This window comes from Wyeomyia smithii, chromosome 2 (genome assembly GCF_029784165.1).
Source record: "Wyeomyia smithii strain HCP4-BCI-WySm-NY-G18 chromosome 2, ASM2978416v1, whole genome shotgun sequence".
Classification (NCBI taxonomy): Eukaryota; Metazoa; Arthropoda; class Insecta; order Diptera; family Culicidae; genus Wyeomyia; species Wyeomyia smithii.
Window position 1 is genome coordinate 93,519,005 of NC_073695.1, and position 24,040 is coordinate 93,543,044.

The window sequence follows — 24,040 nt, forward strand, 5'->3', positions numbered from 1 at the left end:
AAGTTTTTACTAAAGAACATCTATTTCTATTCGAGGTTGGACAAAGAATAATCAAATTTTTCACTCTGATGTCAAGGACAAGGGTATGTTGTTCTTCGGCCATGAGTTGTGGTGGAGCTTCTAATAGTGACGGAGAAAGTTTCTGAACTTCTTCATGTTCAGCTGGTGGATCTTTAAAAGTAGGAGCCTTCAGGATATCTGCATCGTTTGATTCGTTTTCTTCGATCAGGAACAGTATCCTTCTTTGTGGCCAATGCGGTGGCAGTCCTTGCAAAGGTGGTTGTTGAAAAAGCAGTCCATCACAAAATGCATTTGACCACACTGCCAACATGGTGTCTTCGGTTTCTTACCTTCTTACTTCGAAGAATTTCCCCGATACGGTGCACTCTTCTTGTCCCTGACGGCGTGAACTGTAGATTTCAAGCCTGTTGCTTTGTTGCTCGATGATCGTGGTGTCTTCCTTTAAGTTGACAAGGCGTTGATACTAAGTTGATACGTAGAGTAATTAGTGATTCAGGCTTTACATTCTCTAGCATAGAAAGTAGTCTTGCCTGGACATCCGCGTTTTGTGGCTTTCAATCCGCTGACGAAAATGAGGCGCTTGAAATAATCCGGTGTTTGGTTCTGGAACTGAAAATCTTCACAGGCTCGATTGACGTTTCCGCCGTAACTGATAATATCTTCAGATTTGCATTTTACTAACTGCAAACACATGAACCGCCTCCGGAACGTTGACGTTTGATGTTAACGTTCCGGAGGCGGTTTATTGATTTTATTGAGAATCTTGACTGTGTCTTCAAACTTCACGTCCTTGGGAAGCATTGGCAGGATGTAGTTGAGATAGCGGCTGTGCGAATGGGTGTCCAGCTTCCGGAGAAGTAGACGTACCTTCGCCGCATCATTCAGCTGGCATGCATCGTTCTCGAAGAGGTTCTAGTAGCGGTTGATCAGCGTCCGAACGTAACTCCGTTTTCTTCGTCGAAGACAAATTCGGTGATGTTCGATGTGAGGGACTCTAAAATCTGTTCCGGGGCTTGATACTAAGGCTGCTGCTGCTGGGCCGCCATCTGCTGTATGAGTTGGGCCATCTTGAGAATCATATCTTGAATTCCCGGTTGCGGCTTTATCTTTTGCCATGTTCGTGGAATCTTTTCATTTTCTTCTATTCGACAGATATTATCGGTAAAAATTAAAAGTACACTCTTGTTTACTCCCATACTACCATCCTTTGTGATAAAACAAATCCCTAGTAAGTTTATTATATACCCCATTATCAACTCAAAAACCACAAAGTAAACGGTAATTAAAAGTGAAAAGAAAAAATCCGTTTTCCCAACCTAAGCGGTTTTCTTTTGAAATCAAAATTAGTGAAGTTATATTAGAATACTGATGAATTTATTTCTACATGTTGCTTACTTCTCTAAAAGGATGGTTTATGCCTAAATCTAACTAAATGCTACCTTTCCAAGATGATACGAATAATTCATTTAAAGTTGCCTAGAGCTTCATGACCTACGATGATTACGTTGTTATAAGTATTCGATTTAAAAACTGCTATCGGCGAGCCCACTGTCGCTATGTCACTTCATCACTAGAGCAAGGACACCCTTACAAACCCACGTTTTCCCCCGCGAAAGCGTTGAGGCAGCTGGTAACACGCAAACGCATGTCATACGTATATGTAATCTTCTTGCTATTTTTCTATTGTTTTAATATGAAACATACAGTCGACACACCAAAACACTCAAAAGCAAATGCCTTTAAACTATGGTTTATTTGATCTATTTGAATTAGTTCCGTATAACGCCTATTTAAATATCTATCCGAACAATCGTAATATTAAATAGAGCTTACCTGCTACTTCCACATTTCTAAATCCTAATGCTGTTTGTTTTTCAAGATTTAAAAAACACCAATGTGTTCAATTACTAAGGGCTATTAACATATTAAGCTTTCGCAGGCGTCGATTCGTTCCACGTTCGTGGTGGACTGAATTGGCCTACTCTTTGATGTTCATCGACAGCTCTTACAGCAAAGTGATACCGTTGACCTTCCTGGAACTGTGTCAACGTGACAGCCATTGGCAGCAGCATCGCTTTAACATCGCCCACATGTCGCCACATATCCATCGATGGGGGAGCGGTCGTTTCCTGATAAGCGTAAATCTGATAGCTCACTATTGTGGCATGACCCTCGGATAGGTCGTCCATGGTCCACGAAATCACGATACCAGTTTCGATGTTGTTAATACGGATCGAAGGCCGTGGCGGAGCTTGCTTCCAGGTGGGATTACTCATTTGAATACCCGGTTGAGGAAGAGGTGCAGGGTGCGTAAACGTCGTAGTAGAAACTGCAGTCTGCTGACGAATAGTTGCTCGAGACACTATCCGCCTGGTGACGTCTACAATTAAAATAGAAACCGTTAAAAATTAATTTTAAAAACACACCGTTGAAATGACTTACCAATTTGCCCGTTAGGCATTCGCGGTTTATACATTTGTTGTGTTGCGATAGCTCGTGGAAATCCATTAGCAACAGCGCCCGGTTTTTGAATCACCATCGAACGATTAGTAACTGTATTGACTGTTCCATTAGCTATTGGTCGTTGCTGTATAGTAGCCCGATTTACTACTCGCTGTTGATTGATTACCACGAGCGGAGGCATAGAACCACCTTGTCGCTGCACGTACTGTTGTTGCTGTCCATTTAAAATAGTTATCGGTGGTTTTGGAACAACACTTGCTGTCGAAGCTACTACAGCAGTAGTTGGCTTCGGTGCATCGTCTTCATCTGTCAGATCGATCAACGAATTGTCCATAGTAGCTGTAAGTGGAGCGATAACAGTGCTTGTACTTGTGGTAATCGTACGAATGGTACCAGATGAGGCGGATGAAACCATCGAAGGAGTCTGACGACTGATAATTTGCATTGTAGTGGGTGTTCCTTTCACCTGCTGTCCCACTTTCTTCATCACGATTGGCGGAACACGAGCGGGTGCTATTCCTAATGGAGACGGTTCTGGAGTGCGAGTACTGAGTAAAAAGAAAAACAAACGTTTGAAAGTTACAAGCGAATCTAAGATTACAATTGAACAATATTGTAAAAATAATAACTCACAGTGGTGATCCTTGAGGTGACTGCGACAGAGGGCTTTGCGGTTGGCTTCCAGGAGTAGCGTTGACAGTTTGAACCGTTTGAACTTCCTGAATTTGCTGGCGCACTAGATGTTCTTGCATTTGTCTTGTTTGCTGTTGCTGCTGAACCTGCTGTGTAATTGATAGCGGTGGTCGCATTGGGGTAAACTTTTGAAGCGGCCTTTTTCTAGTAAGTGGAGGAACTGCACCTGTAGGTGTCGTTGTAGCGGATGCAACTGTGCCAGTTTGCTGCTGTTGAGGAGAATTATTGGTGACCATGTTAGTTTGTACTGCAGACACGGTTTTGTTTGGTGTTCCTACTGAAGCGACTGGGGAAGATTTGGTGATCGTCGCTACTTGCTGATTTGGACGGTTTGTATTTTGTCCTACAGGAGTTTTAGAACCGGTTACGACCGGCGGAACTCGAATGATTTGCGACCGACGATTTTGAACGTTGGTTTGAGGAGTATTACGATTAGGCGAACTTGCGGGCGTCGTTTCTGCAGAACGGCCTGTCGAAGCCTTAGGAGAGTTAGTTGTTGATGTACTTCCCACGGAAGGTCGATTTCCAGGAACAAAACGCGGCTGTGATACTTGCAAACCAACAGCTCTTGTAATTTTAACTGGCGTGATAAAATGCTGATTTTTCTTCTCCAAATCCTTTACAACTCTTTCATGAACCATTTCAAGATCTTTAAACTGCTTGTTTAAATCATGCACTTTCTGACGATACCCCTGTAATAACAAATCTTGACTATCCAACTGAGTTCTCATTTCAGCAATAGCCGACTTGAAAGCAATTCCTTCTACTATCTTCTGAAGCACGAACTCTTCCAAATCTGTTCGTTCCATTTTCTCTAGAGGTTTCTTGAACTTATCCAAAAAGTCCAACCTTACCGGTTTCTTTTCATTGAGATGCTCTGCAGGAGCCGGATCTAAAACTAATGTCAATGGCTGAATCGAATCTAGGGCAGATTTTTTCTCTTCTTTTGGAACTTTGGCAACATCCTTCAGTTTTTCCAGCTTGCTATCATCCTCAGACAGGCGCATCTTTTTTATAGATTCAGGTTTTACTTCTTTCTCGTCTAATTTGTCCTCTGGGCATGGACGTTTCCCGGTTGTAGCCAATGATGAATCCTTTTCTTCCTTCATCTGTTCTTCAGAAGCTGATTCATCTTCAGTTTTCAATAGTTCGGGCTGCTTTTCTGGCTCCTCATCATCATCATCAATCACCAGAACCTCATCTTGATCGACAATAGATTTAGATTTGATATCTACATCAGGTAATGTCTTGCAAGAGGATGTTTCAACTTTAGGACTTTCTTCTTCTTTTTCATCTGGAATTGACTTGGCATCATTTTCAGAAGTACTAGTAACTTTTTCTTCTTCTACAGCGGACTTAGTCTCGGTTTCAATATCCGTTTTTTCTGGAAGGTCCACTTTGTCGGACGAAACTTTTTCCTTGTTTACTTCGTTGATATTTACTACAGGTTCTTCCTTTTGTTTCTGCTTTTCTAAATCACTGCTAATTGTCTCGGGTGCCAATTCAATTTCTTTAGTCTCCTGGTCGTTTTCTGCTTTCTTAGCACAAACATTTTCTGCAGATATTTCATCTTCTTCGGTTGTTTTATGATCCTGTACGCCAGCTTCTTTTATATTTTCAGTTGACATTGATGTACCAGCATCCTCTGATTTTGTTTCTTCATCAGCAGCTTTCTCCGCCTGTGCAGTGCTCTCTAACACTTTTTCTTTTTCGCCTTCCGTCTTCTTGTCAGCTTCCTTTTTTTCCCCAACACTGTCGAGTTCCATCTCCTTTCCCGACATTTTTTCATTCATCACTTCTGTACTGTCTCTTACATCAACGGAGCATCTCCGCTTACTAGGAGGAGGTTCAATTATCAGATCTTCCTCATCAGCCTGAACGCCACCGGCATCATTGTCAACTGTCTCGTTATCCTCGGCATTTCCGCTAACGTCGTCTTCCTCTAGCAAACCAACGTAGTCCGATTCCTCGAAATCTTCCTCGTCCTCGGCTTGCGTTTGTTTTGCGCTTCCAGATTCGCTACTATGTTCATCCAAATCTTCGTCGCCATTTTCCTCGTCGTCATCCTCGGGATCCATACGTTCCGGCTCTTCCATCATTTCTAACAAATCTTCTTCATCTGCTGCTTGTAAAGCCTGCCGAGACGTTACAACTGGTTGCTGATCAGTTGATTCATCTTTTTCTGATACGTCAGTTTCCTTTTGCTTTTCAATTTCAGATGCATCATCAGCGACAGTTTTCACCATTTTCTCCACATCATCTGTACATTTTTCTCCTATCCGCTGTGCATCCGAAATCTCGGTATCATCATTGTCTTTTTCTGGTATGTAGTTTTCTTTGGAAACGCTTTCATTGGGAAATTTTATAAGATCGGATATTTCTGGATCTACATCATCCAGGTTTGACTTTTCGTTTGGAATAATTGTACAATTGTTCAAATCTATCAGATCCGATATATCATCTGTAACATGGTCGACCTCTTCAAGCTGCGTTTTGTCTTCTGCAGGTGTGCTTTCTGTAGTATCTTCGATCAAGCCGGCTTCCTCGGAAACTACTTCAATTGGTTCATTAACAGATGTAGATGTTTCGGGAGCATTGTCTTGAACATTATTTTCAACAATATTGTCAACATCTGGAAACTTGATCAGATCGCTGATTTCCGGTGAAGGACAAGACATTGGAATCTGTTCGTCTGCCTGTTCTGGCACTACGAGGCATTCTTCTTTATCGTCGGTTTTTAGGTTATCTGAAACATCTGCGACCATATCTTCCATCATGGCTAAAACAGGTGGTTCGTTTGGTTCCGTCAGTTGCGGCGGTTCTAATTGCTCTTCATTCGTAACTTTTTCCTGCTCTTTCTCATCTATGAACCTCATTGATTCGTCCACTGTAACGTCACCCATATCCACTGCGGCAGTGTTAAGAATGCTTAGTCCGCTTTCATCGATTGCTATGACACTGTTATCAGTGATCGTCTCATCTTCAGTCTTTTCGGTACTAAGCACACTATCTTCAATCTGTATGACAGACTCCTGCATGGAAGCAACATCATCGTTAGAAATTTGTATTGGAACTTCTTCCATTTCCGTATCTTCTAGAAGCAAACATTCGTCTACCTCGGGTTCATCTCCAATGTCATTATCGTCCTCACCCTCCAACAAAAGATTTTCATCTAGCTCTTCGCCTATTTCGGTGGTTCCTTCCGTAGAAAGCTCTACTAGAGTATCATCAATATTAGCATCTTCTACCGTGGGCGGAGCATAAGAAAGATCTTCCTTGGTTAACCGATCAGGAACTGCCACTATTTCTGGACAATCTGCATTCTTGTTTAAATGTATAATATCGTTGACCAGTGTATCGGAAATGGATTTGGCCAGATCACTGTTATCATTGATATCTTCCTTGATTTGGCCTAAAATAAAAACCGATTGAATTTAGTTTCGGCATTCGAAAGATTGCGTCTGTTTTGAAATCAATTGACCTACCTTCATCTCCTTCATTGTCTACCTCACTATAAGTTAACCGCTCCATCGAGTCTTCATCATGCAACTCTTTACTCTCATCAATTTCCATCGACACTTCCGAGCATATAGTTTTATTACTTGTTCCATTCTGCTTTACCAGTGCAGTATCGAGTAATGACTCTGGTAGATCAACGGCAGCATCGTCGTTAGGAACCGTTGCAACCGAATTCATATTCTGTAGTTTCAGTGCATCGATAGGTTGATTAACTTCCATCATTTTTAGCAGAGCGGACAGCTTTACTTCAAGTGTCAGTTCACAGAATGTTCAGCATTGCTGAAATATCAAATTGAGGTTATGTGAGATGAGAAATTACAATACTTTTGTGAAAATTATATTGCAGTGGTATTTAAAAATACGTGATAGATCAATTGGTTGAGAAAAAATTAAACCTATTTTTAGCAGAAATATTAGACACTTAACAGAGACACTACAATCATTTTGCTTTTGTAGAATAACCTTAGAACATACTTTATACGGTAAATTATGCCAAGCTATCGACACAGTAGATTCTTCTAATTGAAAACTATATCACAATAATTTGATTAAAATTAAAAAAGTTATAATATCACATAAAAAAAACTATAATATAAAGTTATTGAACTTTTGCCAAAGTCCCTCTCTACCACATTCACTATTCGTACCAAAAAAAACAAACAGTGAGCGCGCTGAAGGACGCCTACACGCATACAAAAGCAATATTGACAGACTGATCTTGCCACGCTTTACCACGTTTTAGCGCACGAATAAATTTGGTACTTCTTTTCTAGGTTCGTCTAAGGTTGTTTGCATAGTTAGGTTCCAGATAAAATATGTTTATGCATCATACAATATTAGATAAAATATGCGATACTTCATAAATACTCGAAAATTACCAAATTTTTGCGTGAACAACATAGGCTAATGGTTTGTTGCCTGCTGCCGCTTACGGGGTGATAAAAGGGCTACCCACTGAACGTATATGTGTGAGTGATTTTTTATCCTTTCTTTTTACTGATAACGTATAACATGTCATATCTCTTTTTTCTCACAAACTCCAATGAGTTATTTCAGTGAAAAGAGCGCGAATTGAATTGAAGCAGCATTGTAGAAATGTCACGTGTCAAATTCGAATGTCGCGTGCAACAAAAGTGCGCGTTTTAGATTGTGAGTAGAATTCATAGTATACATTCATCACACTTCATAACTCTTCTGATGATTAAAATTGCCGCTACCTACTAACTGTAAAATGATAGCATGAAGCTTCGAAATCTCTGGTTAAAATGTTTTGATGTAGAATATTGCTCTCGATACCAGTAGGCAAAAATCACGTGACGTATATGCATTCAACTCATAGTTTACTTGAGTTGATACAACTCTTAAGAAAAAAACTTCAAAGCTAGTCATTTTTACAACCACAAACTTGCAATAACTCAATGCAAAAAAGAGCACTGTGATTCATGGTGCAAAGATAAACCAATAACTTACACATCTCGGACTTCACTTACTCAGTTCTCAACGAAGTAAAAATTTGAAACCCATTTGTGATTCCAAATGAATCTTCTATAAAATTAAATTGCTTTCGAATGAATTATTCTGTTTTGCCTGAATAATGCAGCTGACAATGCTTCGCTACTAATAAATATTGATATTTTAGCAAATGTCCTATACTGCCCTTCCAAGCATAGTTGTCCCAGCGTGCATAAGGTTTGTGTAGAACATGAGACTACTATGATTAGAACGGCAGTATATGTATGAGAAACCATATTACGCGCCTCATGATGAGCACAGAAGCTGGCAGAGCAAAAAAAATGCTACACGATTGTGAGCAGAGCATGTCCTTGCAATATGGCACAAATAGGCAAACAGAGGTTACTCTGATCGGTTCTTGCTGTCTCCGTTTATATATAAAAGCGAACCTAGAATTAAAGGGCTATTCCCATTGTTCCGGGCCGGGCAGTGTCCGTGTTCTCTCCGGGACTTCTCATGCATTCACACTGCGCCGTGCTTGAACATACACGCATCTACCCGAGTGCCTTCCGTGCACTCTCCGGCCAACACAAAGTATCGTCGGCAACGATAGTTTTTCTCTCGCACTGCGGCAGCACGACGGCAACTCAGCGCTGCCCCGGTCTGGGCACGGCGCGTCGGTGTGAATGCGTTCGTAAGAACACATGCAATCAATCTCAAACAAGCACGGAAGACACACGGAACAGCCACGGCCCGGACCCGGCACGGAAGCAGTGGGAATAGCCCTTAATGCTGCAAAACAGTACTGTAGGACAGCGGTTCTCAACCTGCGGTACGCGTACCCCTAGGGGTACTCGAAAGCCTTTTCTCTTAATACTCGAACAAAGCATTTTCTCTTAATAATAGTTCATTTGTTGTTCAATCTTGCTCTTAAAACATGACTGAAGCAATCGAACAAACTATAGTTTAATTTGATACCTGAACAACATGATCTATTACTACTTTCTCCCACTCCGCGAAAACATTTCAAGGCATTACAATATTACAATCGATATGAGTAATATTGCCAAGGGGTACGCGGACAAAAAAAGGTTGAGAACCGCTGCTGTAGGATATTGAGCACAAAGCAGGACAAACGATTGCGATATTTCCATTAGCGCCCCGGCATATTTTTTTTACCAAGAAAAACGGATTGAAGAGTAGGGGTATTCGAAAGCCTGCTGAATATGTCAAATAATATCAAATCACAAGATTTTTTGAAACATGTTCTCTTGAACGATTCTCTCAGGACTCAGAGTCGGGCCTTTTACAGATTTTTTTTTTATTAAACACGCAAGACTTTTCGAAGCGAATCGTTGGTTAGTCAAGAGGGGTTTGGGGCATGGGTGGTCCTTTTCACCGCTACTGTGTGGATCTCCAAACAGATATTAATCCCTCTGTCGACTATATACAAACTCTAGGTAAATTAAAGTCGTATCAATATAATAGTAGTTTAATGTTTAAAGGTCTTTACTAAAATTTTCAAGATCACCTACACTGCACGCATTTATCTTATCCCTGCTAATGGTACCCATCTTATGCCCTTTTGTGCTAGAACATAGCGGCAGCTGTAGTGCAACAAACAACACAAATTATTGGTAGTCAACTGAAGAATTGAATTGAAGAACAATTCCCATATTTTGAGTCGAGCTATACTCACAATCAATTCGAACTTTTCATTATTTTTTTTCGGTATCTTCTTATATTATTTTATGCAAATTCCCAATCACCCATCTAACCAGGAGCAATGGTTAAAATTCGATCCATAAAAGGCACCGCCAGTCTTCACTCTTCGACTAGAGTCTGAAAAATCTCCTGTTCTTCGTGTATGATCAAGGTTCTTCTACAATTAACCCTCTAGTGCCCAGTGCCGCCTTTAGACACGCTTCAGTCAAACCTCTAAAAAGCTTCAATAAATACTTAAAAATGTTAATAAAGATTCATAGTGGTTTTAGCGAAGTCCGTCTCAAAATTAACTTGGGCACTAGAGGGTTAAACCCAGGTAGCAGAACAAAATATTTTAAAAAAAAAACAACAATCCTGCGTGTCAATATCAGGTAACAGGATGTGGCTCCAGCACCACGTTCCCTAAATTATCTAGATTTTTGTCGTTCATGTAATATTCAGGAGTGAGAACAATATGAACAGTATCATATTTAGTAGAAATCAGCGGTTTATTCCATTATATACGTTGAAAAGGCGTTCGCTGAACACAAATACCGAATTAAAGCACACTGAGAGGCATACAAACGTGTTCAAAGAATTTCAGCAACATTATCTGTGGCGAAACCTATACAACAAAGCACTAATACGAGCAACTGTCGAGGCAGCAGCTTGAGCAGCGAGCAAAGAACAAGTTTTTGCACATGCGTTTGACAAGAATCTGCGACTGGCGAAAAATATTATTCGTGAAGTTGTTAATTTTAAAATCATCCACTGTGTGTAAAGCAATAGATGAAGTTTTGAAAGTCGTTTATCAAACTTAAATGTGGCCGAGGTTGGCAAAATTGCAGATATAAAAATATTTGAATGTACAAAAACAATAAAAAATTTCGCAAAACTGCATGATTAACATGTAATAAGCAATACAATGCCTGAAACACCGAGTATGAAACATAAACAAATTATTTTACTGAACAACACGCCGCGACGCGTGGTATCCCGGTAGCGTATTTTACCCTTTCGTGTGTATCACGAGAAAACTGAATTAAACTACAGAAGCGACAAGATTCTGCTGTCAAAACCAGCATTGAAGCGACAAGTTACCTTCGCTTGCAAATACCCCCTAAATTCAACCTGGCAATTCTGCGGTTAACAGTTTTTGTATAAGCAATATCTATTGTTACATAGCGTTGTGTACTAAACTGTGGTCTCTGATTTACTTTTGTTTACATGTATACGACATGTAGTGTCACGTAATGCAAGGTAGAACCCTAGGTTTCGACTTCAAAATGAGTTTTCATTTTTGTAAGTATACATCGAAATATTGCCATTGAAGATTCAAATTTAATAATATCAAAGCAGATATGGTTTTGTAGTAACTGTTACTAAAATATGCTATTTACTGAAAACTTAATTAATTTGAAAATGTTATGACGATGGAAAGTATTAATATTTCACGTCAGAGACATCAAATTTAACAGCCCCCTTTCGTATCAGTAGCTCATTCAAACAGTCATCACACCGACGAAAAAGTTCCGCTACGTCGGAAGCGAAGTATCGCGAGCCAACGTAGCGAAGGCAGTAGTCAGAAATAATTCACAGAAAATCTTCTCTTACCTCTGTGCATAGCTGAAATTGAACAGGGCACAAGCCGAGAAACAAAATTTTACACGTCTCGCTGCTAGCAGCACTGCACAAACACTAGCAAGCCGTGTGAGCAGCAAGCTTTCTACAGCCACCCGAATCATGAAAGCAAACGTTCGAATTTGAAGCCGAACAAAGCCGAGGGGAGCCGAACAAAAAAGTAGCTGATTTTTAATAAAACTTTATTATTGTTTTAAAAGTTTGTTAAATTCATAATAATATCGAATATATATTTATTTAGCACAATATTTTCCGGAAAATAACAATATATAAGTGATTACCAAAAATAATAAACCCAGTATATGATTTAAAAACACAGTACAAAACCCAACTTGCTTTGCGTTATCTCCTAAATACAGCTACTTTGCGGACGTACGTCGGCCTGCTAACGAAAATGTAGCGCCATATACATGCAACACATCAATTTCAAAAGAGTATAATTACAATTAAAAACCTAGAGGTTGTGAAAATAAGTCTTAGTTGACTACCGTAGGGATTTTAAAATTTAAAAACGTGAAATTTAATTAATAATTTCACATGGTATATTCAAAATATTATATTATAAGAAGCGAAATGTATTTACACATTAGATTACTTAAAGGTTCAAAAGTTCACTTTGTTTACCGGTTTACCCAAGCTCTGATTGATTGAAGATTACATTCAATATGGCTATGAAAAATGTGAATGAAAAGGAATGATGAGAAAAAATCAATATTGCTGTGGCGAGAACCAAGATGGCTGCCGTTTGCATTTTTTTTGCTCTTCTGCAGCCAGTTTATTGAGTTCCTTCACAAGCTCGTAAATCGGAAGATTGATACTTTAATGAATGTCGCGGTGTATCCCAGAATACCCATCTGACGAATCGGTTTTGATCTATACACGTATCATTGGCCGATCCTACGACGCCATCCATTAAACAGTGCTACTTGCAAGCATTTCGTTTCCCTTCATGCCTTCCGTCGACCTACTCGCGAGTGTTAGTTGGGCCCCCGTATCGCATCCGCTACGCCGTGATCTACACTGTAACTACAGCAACAGCCGCTGAGCAGTATACGACACGTGCGATATTATGTAGAAAGGTCATTTATCAACATATCTGGCAGTACCGTTCAACTGAATAAATCCTAGACTCGGAGTTGAGCAGTACAATATTCACAGGACTGAAACGATATTGCAATAATAAAATTGAAAAAAACATTGTTTTCCCCATTGAATGAAAATTATTCTATGAGGGATTTTCGCCCAGACCAAGACATAGCGACAGTTTTCTATTAGTATCCATGTCTGCTATTCATTTAACTATTATATGAATATACTATAATTATAGTGACATGCATTTGTGAATGTGCGGTGAAGCAACGAATATTCACTAACAGCAGATGTCATCGAGTATGACTATTGTTTATTTTTCATTATATAATTCAACGAAAATGTAGCACAATAGTGTGCTTGAATTCCAGGAATAACCAACTCCAGCGATTATTGATTGATATACAACACGACATCAGAGTACACAATCTCACAAATACAACGACAAAGCTGCTGTCTGCTGAGGTCATGTGAAACAGGTTTCGCTGTCCCTCCCTATGTTACAAAAATCTGTATAGCAATTTTGAACTAGTTAAAACTGATTCTACCTCTGCTTATCGTCAAAAGATGTTTTTGAGGATTGTTAAAAATATACATTAGTATTGTAATGGGGAGAAAGTTTGTTTACTATTTCATTTTATATTTTGTTCAAGAAAAAAAAATTGATGACTCATCAAATACAGTTCTCGTCACAGATAGGTCAAGCCCGCGCTCCAAGGCGATCATCATTAGTAGTCATTAAATTAAATTGTGTATTCACGTTTACACATCCAACCAATTGACGAAATAGAGATTTACAATACAATCAGAAACTTTCTTATCATATAGAGTTTAATTGATTATCTAACAAAACATTCTCTTGATGTTACCTATAGAAATGTTCAAGTTCATTATTCAACGCTGCCTGTCTCTTACTGGAAACGGTGCTGTTTGTGCTCCTCTGCAACATTCTCCTGATGTTGCATTGTACCATCTGCTTGTTTCATACTAACGGGTATACATGACAAAAGCGCCAGGTTGCGCCAGATTAACTGGTCGCTTCCTGACTGTACAGTGCAAAGTTCACTTCAAACCTCATTAATAAAATGTAGCACGATGTCAACTGAACTAATCAAATATGAAAGCGGTTCTACATTTCGTATGTCACTACTGAATAAATTTTATCAAACATGATTGTTCAAGATTGCGATAGGTTCAAATTCCGTATACGTCACTCTTGCGATCACGATTAAACTATGGTGGAAATAACGTAACGTGTGACAACTGTGTATCGCGAACATTGCGAAGCGCTTCACAACGTTTGTTACATTAACACCAAAATTACTTTACTTCACGTTATTTGCGAATCCGAATTCAGAAAATAAATCTTAGAATTATCGATGAAAATGGACCCGCTACAAGGAAACCCTGCCCTGGTAACGGGTGTGACGATCTCGTCTGGGGATCATTTGCTTAACCACGCCCTTTTCGGAGCATTCCAATCACCTTGATTTTCAATTATGCATTCTAAACATGGATTGCAATTTAAATAAACTTGTCAGGCGATGCGCAGCGTTCATGAACATGAAAAATAATCAACAAAAAATTACTCCATTGAAATATTTATTTCCCTAGTAAGGAAAAATACGCAAACAAACACGAAAAACCATAGAAGCCAGTTATAATTAAAATAATGAAGTATCTTGCATTGTATTGCTTCGACTAATCAAAAACTATTGTTCATTCAGTAAACATCCATGATATTTTGTTGCTCGCTTTCAACTTTATCTTGCAAGAATTTTTGTTTTCAACATTCAGTTTGTATATGTGTGTTTTGTATACTCACATAAATAGGTTTTCTGCAAAAGTAATGTTATTGGAGAACCAACAAAAACTTAACACACCTGAAGTGAATTTCTGCTCCAAAAAGGTGCAGCGTTAATTTGATGTTTGTTATAGAAAAATACTCAAAGCATGGTATATTTTAGATATTTCCACAAGTTCCAATGATCGTTATAAACTACAAATTTGCTCTAAAATGTTTCGCAACATACGCAAACCTGCTGAACCATGAGATCCTAAAACTTAAGAAGATGCCTTCTTGGAGAGACCATACGGTATCGGCCGTGGCTTACCGATTGTTCCATAGAAGAAAGACACAGAACAAACTCGTTTCCGGCAACACCAGCCATTGTATTTAGGGAGGGCGTCAGTGAGATATCCCAGTGGTCGCCAACAGCAAGCAAGTTTCCATCGCCCCCGCAACCGTCAGCCGTGCGCATCCGCAGCAGCAACGCAGCGATTAATGCCTGAAGTGTACCGAAACTGAAATATTCGCTCATTGCATTCCACCCTTTAATTTGAACAATAGTTCTCTAAACTCAAACGACGATACACTGCAGGAACCCAATACACACTCCACGAGATAACTCCGTTTACCCAACGGCAAGCCTACTTGGTGGTTCAAGATTACGGACTCTTGAGATGTTTAGTGTTTAACACTTGTGAGGGAAAGTCAGTTAAGACATATGAACAAAATGCATTCAACTTTTACATTTATATTTTAGCCCCGTTACATAATTACGATTGCCAGAAAACTAAAATTTAACGGAAAATAATACTCGCTTCTACAGGCTACAGACTGAATGCAACGAAATAGGACAAATAACAAAATAAGTAAGAAACTTAGTCTGTTGCTGCTGGCTACTAGTGTACTAAATAATTGCGCGGCAAATTCAATTCTTCTTTTGCCTCCAATAGTCCCTTTCTGCCATCTACTAAGACCTTCACTTTCTCAGCCGCACAATTTACTCACTGATTTATTGGCTAAAGTCATTTTCAGGAGCTAGTGCATCGAACGTCTTCGACAGTTGTTTTCTTCGGCAGGATTTCTGGCGCGGTCTTATGCGAAAACATTGCGAAGAAAAAATCTGCCGAGGACGTTCGAAATTTTTGGCAAATGTCCTCCTCGCTTGTCTGCCGTTCTCCCAAAATTTCCAATACTTTTCCATGAAAACTCTTATGTATTTAATTTTTATTCGCTGCTTTTTATCAAATAATATACATATTTAAAACTGAAAACAACAAACATCCTTTAGAAAAATAAATATACATTGGGGTTCGCTGCACCCCGCTTGATTACCAATAAAAACTGGAAAATAAAGGTATAATAAACACCGCCCATAAATCGCATCAAAAGTCCAAAGTGTAATCTACTGTAGATGCGATAATTAAATTAAAGATGTCACATGACACACAGACACGGGGCAGATATACAAAAACTTGTATTGTTTGGTAAACTTTTAAGCTATCAATAGGAGATGCAGAACATATAAAACTAATCAAAAAGCAATGAGAGTTAGTTGCAAACATGGTACAGCGAAATCGCATAGGCAACGTCAAACACTACAAACAGTTACCCCGACAACCAAGTAGTCAGCGACTGTAACTGCAACGTCACGACGTGTGCAGAAAACGAAAAAAAAGCAACTCGAAACCTCCACCGGCATACATTTGTATACCGCTGAAGCGCCCCTCGGCCCAAGAAACAATAGTACCATTCGTTTCGAAATATGGAAACTCACCGGGGTGAAACACGTAGGCGGGAAGGGAAACCTGCGAAATCCACACGAAGCACAGTCCACAACCAGGGAATTTCACTAGAATTTCACACAACACGTCCACCGCGTAGCAGCACTGCACTAACACTAACATCAAATGCAGACATTTGGTTGCTAGCGCACGCTGGCCTCAATATAATTTTCTGTTCGGAACACGAGTCGCACCCGAAGGCAACCCGAACATTAATGCTGAAAAGCGATAAGTTTTTGTTGAAGTTAGTTTCAACTCTGTGGTTTTAACCATGTTTGTTGAAGGATTTTTTTGAAACTTCTGCTAATTATTGTTGTTTATACTTTATTATTTCTGCCTTACGATATAGTTTGACGTTAAAACTAGTTTGTAGTCAAACTTAACTATAATATTTCAAACAGAATATGTTTGTTTCAAGTAATATCTTCTAAGTTGACTATTACTGAAATGGTAAAGAAGCAGAATGAAATTATATAGGTTTTTTTCCATAGCAAACGGGCGCACTTGGGGAAGCCAGCAACAAAAATTTGTTCATCATGCATCGTTCCTGTATTAAAAGCGAGAGCCGTAGCGAGAAGCGAAGAGCTGTGAATAAAACAAGTTCGATAGCGTTGGCTCAGCACCAAAGGCATAAAGAAACAAAAACGTATCTAAGCTGAACGACTTGGCGTTCTGTCGCCGTATCGTGAAACTTTGTTCATATCTTGTATTACTCTACAAATTAGTTAGATTTCTTTTACAAAATGTATGCTTCAAATATTCAACTCTTTAGTTGAGTTAAGGCTTCAAGCGGAGCACTCCCACCCGGATCTTTCTTTGCGTTATACGGTCACTGTTGATAGATTCTAAGCTTTTTTTCGAAATCTCGTCTATGACTTTTTTTCAAATTTACCCCTATACTTAATGAACTTAAAGAGCGTAATCATTATTCCGGTTTTGTAATCACGCACACACAAACAAACAGTTCACCAATACCGCTCTGAACAACGAGCATACTGCCTACTCCCAGATTCCTAAATTTGATACAAAAGATGTAATTTCATTACTGTTTGCTTACGGGTGCCGTCGAGATATTTTTGTATTCGCTCAGCTCCAGTGCAAAATCACTGAAAACTTATCGTAAATTATCATTCAGTTCTATTATTTTGCATTTTACCTAGACTGGAGAGCTGTTGCATACTGTAGTTAATACGTACTTTTATAGAGATATACTAATACACACAAAACGGATGGATACAGCGTTACTGCGTAGAAATGTACAGCACTCGCGGCAGCCGTGCATGCGGTTTTTTTGGCTTCGGTGAGGCCGAAGTACACTGAATGAGAGCGAGTTATAGTTTATAATAACAGTATTGAAAAATAGTTCATAATCGCAGATTTTTGCATATTTTTTAATTCTGTCATTTTTTATATGGTATGGCATATTTAGGTTTTGCCTGGAAGGTATGTTACCGGTTCATGTCCATAAATACTACAAGATTTTTATTGAACTTAATCCAAATTATAAGCAGCGTAGAAAAGAGGCAGAATTATGAGTTCGTTTTATACGGAACTGCCTTCAGGATATCAATACATCAAGAAACGCACAGTAGATAACGAATTGATAAAAGTCGAGCTGCTCTTCTATGGTTGCGTTAAAGTGAAAGCACACTGCTGTTCACTTTCCGAGTACGCAAGGAGGAGTTAGCAACAGCGACAGCAGAGAATATTAAAGAAAAAAATTGATTGCACAAAATGGCCGCATTATTTACTAGGATTGAATTTTTTATAACTATGATATGCAACTCAACAACGTGATCCAGAATGTACCTGTTGCGTGTCACCTGAAACTAAAATACGGGGTATCAAACAAATGGAATGGATCGCTTAATTGTCAGCCACTCCAGGACAAAGTTAAAAAAATCCAGCTAACGACATCGTAAGCGATTTTTACTAAAATTTATAGAATGACTTCGTTTACTTTTCGAACAAGTGGAGTTTTTCTCTATACGAAGTAAACTCTGAGCATTTTATTTATAGGGTTAAGCGAAAAAAATCCTAACTAGAGAAGAGATCCAGCATCCAGATAACGTAACCTCCATCGGCGTTGAATACAGAGCGGTCTCAATTCTTATTGTTAGATGAGGATTTTATGCCTTTCGAAAAGGAAACTGCGAGAGCTGGCGTTAACATAAGCGTTGCCAAAATAAAATCTACATGGGTAACACACCGATAGCAGGACAACGCTTTGAGCCGCAGACATGGCTCCGCTGCGCTACAGATAAATGATTCGCAACGTTTGTAATCATCTCAATGATTATTTGAATATTGCAGTTAAATCCCCTCGCGGGGGGCAACAGTCCGCCCCGGGTGTCACCCTCAGAGGGGAGACACCCATGAACATAATTTTCCTGCGTGTTACCTTAGACAGGGTTACATCCGCGAGGAAAATGATCACTTATCATGCGTGTCATTTTGAATCGATTGATTTTCTGCCGCTCATGGTAAGTCCGTCCCAATTGCATTTTTATCAATTTTGAGTTTATTTATGGAATCAATTTCTTTTTATATCTACTTTCGATAGAACAAATATTTTTGAATACTGCGTTCTGAGGAACTATGAAAAAAATAGCAAGTCGGTTTGTCCCATAGCAAAAGTGATCGCAAGTCGGTCCCATTGAAAAAATATCGCAATTTAACCCCACAGCCAATAATGATTATGAAAAATGTGATATTTACCACAACTTACGGTCTTCAAGTTTAGAATAGGATGTACCAAGTGATTTTCGATAGGAGGTTTGATTGAATTTTACGCGTTCTACATCGTGTGGCTCTAGCTGATAGTACAATGTTCTCTTCAAGACAAAGTTTCCACCAGTAGCTTTTTTCAGCTGTTGTTTGTTGACAGTGAACGCTTTAGGTGTGTCACTGTATTGTTAGTTCAATCATTCTTTAGTAAATACTACTTTTTGTATTTCGAATTTATCAGTAGTATCTAATGTGAAAAGAAAATCTAATTTTATTTTGAGCGGCTCAGTTGGTACCTACATTGTGTTATGCTTCTCACAAAAAACTTGTTTAATAAAGCACGAGAGAAGGTCATTTATGAATTGACCAGCGATGGATTCATTCCAAACGCAAGGTATAGCACCGCCATCGGTTTGCAGTAGTATGTTTTTCATCACCGGTCGTAGCAGGCTACGGGACTGACTTGCTATCATTGTGGCTACGTACCGTAAAAGTAATCGCATGTGAGTCCCAGCATATGATTTTCAACAAATTTCAATCAAATTCCGGTGTGTATGCAAGTTTTATGATGCAAAAGTGTTAGATTGTCATTGCAGTACTAAATTCTGTTGATGGTCTTGATTGAAAAAGCATTTGAGTGCAAAATTTCACCCAAAGCGTTACGATTTTTGATTGCTGTTTTCTCATCAGCACCAAAACGCAAATGGGACGGACTTGCTATGAGCGGCAGTTTTGTTGTCAAATAAAAAGGAAGCGTGCTAATTCGACTGTTTTTATGATGTGATCAGATTATTCGCTGCTGCTAAGTCAACACTTGTTAACATCTGATAAAATCTGTTGAAACCATGTATTACTGAATAAACACTGTTGTTTTTATTGTTTTTTTTTTTTTTCAAAGGTAACGGCTCTATTATCGTCAGGTTCTACCGATTATCGTCAGGGGGGTAAATGATGTCCAAGATCGTTAATTTCTTGCATAATGGCTCTTCATAATGCTGAGTACCTCCCTGCAAAATATTGGTTCTCTATGACTTCGTTAACTCCCCGGACGTTCTAAACCGGTGAGAATTCTTGGTTGCATATGAAATAAAAAGGGGATCTTGAAGGTAAGGAACCACGCATTTAGGGGGGAGGGGATGGGGTTTCGATTATTGTGACATATGGGGGAGGGGGAGGGGTTTAGCTTGAGTGTGACATTACGTTTCAAATAAAAAAAAAAGAAGACACACACCTATACCGTTTAATTCAGAATTATTTATGATACTTGCATCATCCATTCATGCTAGGAGAAGAGGAACTGAATATGGATGGTCTCAGCAATGATGCTGCAGTTACTGCCTCGGCTTTCCATGTAGTCGATATGCGACTCCATCAACAGAATCCTTGGACTAAGGAATAAACGCCTTTTCTAGTTATTTTTTAAAATCTTCTTTTCTTTTTAGTTTCAGTTTTTCTTTCAGCAAAATCGTTCTAATTCTTAAAAAATGCATTTTTTAGAAATTTCCCAATTTTATCCAATTATAATCAAAGAAGGGGGAGGGGGGACGTAATTAGGTGGGGGGTCAAAGAAGTTGCGACAGTTTGTAACAAGGGAGAGGGGGGCAGTTATTTTTTTCCAAATTTTCCACAAATGTCCCTAAGGGTTGCAATCAATCAGAAAGTGCTGTGATTGAGAACGAGGAATCGGAGCTGGGAATCCTGTCGAAGACACTTCATTCCAAAGCAAACCCTTTTAGTGAATTTCTTTATTCCCAGGGCCTATCTAATTTTAACTTGGAGCCAACCTAACTGTTGTCAAAACCCTTCTTTTTGATTTTGACCCAGTGTTTCCCTGACAGCATCTCCAAAGCGCACCGTAGAATTTCTCGGTTAAAAAAGTGCACTATTAACCACAGTCTAACGTATGTGTAAACTTCCAATTATTTTATTAGCATAATTAACATCAAAACAACTTTTGTTCAAAATAATAATCCTAATTTAAAAAAAATACATAAATCTTCCATCATTTCAGTTGTTTGTATCAAAAATGATTTTATTACCTATAAGTGCTATAACCATTACTATGTATGAGTGTAATCGATATATATATATATATATATATATATATATATATATATATATATATATATATATATATATATATATATATATATACGTATATATATATATATATATATATATATATATATATATATATATATATATATATATATATATATATATATATATATATATATATATATATATATATATATATATATATATATATATATATATATATATATATATATATATATATATATATATATATATATATATATATATATATATATATATATATATATATATATATATATATATATATATATATATATATATATATATATATATATATATATATATACATACATATACATATTTGTTTGAGAAATGAGCCGCCATCTGTTCAATATTAAGCACTATTTGCTTTAAAAGCATATACTCTGACATTAGTGAAAATACACTTAAAATTGAGAAATTGAAACACTCGCCTAGATCTTCACAATCGATCTTAGCAATTGTAGAAATTTCCGCAAATTGTTTCATGAAGTCCAGAAGTCTGTCACCTCTTTAATGTTATTTGCTAAAATTAAGCACAGGAATGGAAAATGCAAGTCATTATTCACCACAAATTTTTAATACTTTCAAATAAATTTGATTCGAATGAAGACATATATCTAGAACTATTTGCGAATTTGTGCAGTTTACCATAGACAATTACAGCAAGAATGGTGTTATATAGAACGATTCTGCTAGGAAGCGCAATTCTTAACTGCTCCTTATGCGCACATCTCGCCCTGCTTTAGAACGATCAAAATTATCACCTTGTGATGAATCAAATTGGGAAGCCTAGAGTAGGGTGTCCCAAAAAAACCGTTTTGTCAGATAGTTTGGGGGCTCAACCGGAAAATGACTGGTTAGGGTGTAACAAAATGTTTAGTCGATGTGCTAAATTGAGTTTTATGAAAAAATCAATTTTTCACTGTTTTTTTATTTCTCGGAGTCGGAACTAAAAGTAAAAAAAAGTTACGGCTTGTTGTGGCTCAAATTTCGCTGTTACAAATTTTTTAGCTCTTCTGAAAATTCTTAATTTTGGTCTTTTCTTAAAGTAAATCTTTAAAAACCGTACTAAACTTTAAGGCCCGAATACACACAACTCCGAACAGGAATGTTGTACTTGGGCCTTTTTGAATAGCTCTACAGCTATGAAAGAAGCTGTCCATAGGTCCTTCAATACTGTTGACAAGAAGATGAGTAATGAGTATCGATACATAAACTTAAGGCCCGAATACACAAGCGGCGTGACAACGCCTTCCTAGCGAAAATTGTCAGTACCTTCTTGAAACCCTCTAATGTGCCTCCTGATATCTACCACCTTCCACTCGTCTACAAGAAAGGCGCAATCACGCCGTCTCGAACTCCGCCGTGTGCTGACCTTCTTGTCGTCATGCCACCCAGTTCATGTTTATTTATGTTTGCTGGAAGAAAAAATTAAAGGCCCGAATAAACACACGGCGTAATGATGCCTTCTCCATGTAAATTAAAAGGCGTAATCGCTCCTTTCGTTGGGACGCCTCTCAACCAGAACCTTCTAGCTGTGCCTTCTAGTGAATAGGGTAGTCGTTTACCGCCTTCGGCTGCGTACTTGACTGCCTTCCGTGTAGACGCATCGTGCCTTCCACACAGTCTTGTGTCGCCTTCTTTTGGCGAAGGCGCTGGCAACGCCGTGTTGTATCATTTTCCGCCTGCTGGTGATTCTAGAAGTGTGTTGTTTTTTTTTTCTTTCAACAAACATAAATAAACATGAATTGGGTGGCATGACGAAAAGAAGGTTAACACACGGCGGGTTTCGAGACGGCGTGATTGCGCCTTTCGTGTAGACGAGCAGAAGATGGTAGATGCTAGAAGGCACATTAGAAGGTTTCAAGAAGGTACTGGCAATTTTCGTCAGGAAGGCATTGCCACGCCGTGTGTGTATTCGGGCCTTAAGCAACACACTGCTAGAATCACCAGCAGGCGAAAAATGATACAACACGGCGTTGCCAGCGCCTTCCCCAAAAGAAGGCGACACAAGACCGCGTGAAAGGCACGATGCGTCTACACGGAAGGCAGTCAAGTACGCAGCCGAAGGCGGCGAACAACTACCTTCTCCGCTAGAAGGCACAGCTAGAAGGTTCTGGTTAAAAGACGTGCCAACGGAAGGCGGGTTTACACCTTCTAATTCGCATGGAGAAGGCATCATTACGCCGTGTGTGATTCTCATTACTCATCTTCTTATCAACAGTATTGAAGGACCTATGGACAGCTTCTTTCATAGCTGTAGAGCTATTCAGAAAAGCCCAAGTACAACATTCCTGTTCGGAGTTTCATAGACACAAACCTGTGGTGTCGTGTTTCCCAACCGAGTTTCGAACGTCTGATTGCTCGTTTGTTAGACTAGCATCGTACCTCGAGACCAACCCGAAGAATGTAAAGCTATGTTACTCTCCAAAACACAAGAGCAAAGCTTTCTGCATTACATTATTAAAAATAAGTTTCGCACATAGTACAGGAGAATCAAATTATCTAAGCAGATTCCACGACAGCCAAATGCTAGGAAACAGTTACTGAAAATGCACAGTCACTAGTGTGGCTGTGAGATTGAATAATACTCCCCAGAACCCTCACCAGCAGACCTTTACATATCACGTATCGCCAGAGTACCCCTCGCTTCGAGAAAACAATAGTAGTAAAAACAGTGGAAAACTTACCGGTGTGAAACACGAGGGTGGGTTGAGAAACCTGTGAAATTCACACAAAACACAGTCCACAATCGAAGGATGTCGCTAGAATACAACTCCACGTCCACCGCTTAGCTGTACTGCACTAACACTAACATGTAAGCAGGCAGTTGATTGCTGGCGCACGCTGGCCTCAAAATAATTTTATGTTCGGAAAACGAGTCGCACCCGAAGTCAACCCGAAGTTGAACAAAGAAAAATTACGATAAGTTTTTGGTAAAGTTAGTTTAAATCAAATTTGCTAGCGTTTTTTAATTAAAACTCTTACTTCCATTATTTTTTATTTGTTTTTCTCTTAGACTAACTATAGAGTCATACTTATTTAAAATATTATGAATAAT

At 38.8% G+C, this 24,040-nt stretch overlaps 1 protein-coding gene across 5 annotated transcripts; it reads right to left on the bottom strand.

Moving 5' to 3' along the window:
- Positions 1-1,373: 1,373 nt before the first annotated feature.
- Positions 1,374-23,810, bottom strand: LOC129721105 (activating transcription factor 7-interacting protein 1). Of its 5 annotated transcripts, XM_055673259.1 has the most exons (6): positions 16,146-16,275; positions 6,663-6,975; positions 3,118-6,589; positions 2,878-3,032; positions 2,464-2,823; positions 1,374-2,401 (listed from the first exon to the last, which is right to left on the bottom strand). In XM_055673259.1, the coding sequence occupies exons 2-6, from the start codon at positions 6,916-6,918 to the stop codon at positions 1,947-1,949; spliced, it is 4,698 nt and encodes a 1,565-aa protein (XP_055529234.1). In that variant the 5' UTR covers positions 6,919-6,975; positions 16,146-16,275; the 3' UTR covers positions 1,374-1,946. The 5 variants fall into 5 exon arrangements, with proteins under 5 accessions (XP_055529234.1, XP_055529231.1, XP_055529230.1 ...); XM_055673256.1 differs by lacking the exon at positions 16,146-16,275 and adding an exon at positions 23,670-23,810 and having other exon boundaries at positions 2,464-3,032; XM_055673255.1 differs by having other exon boundaries at positions 2,464-3,032.
- Positions 23,811-24,040: the final 230 nt, after the last annotated feature.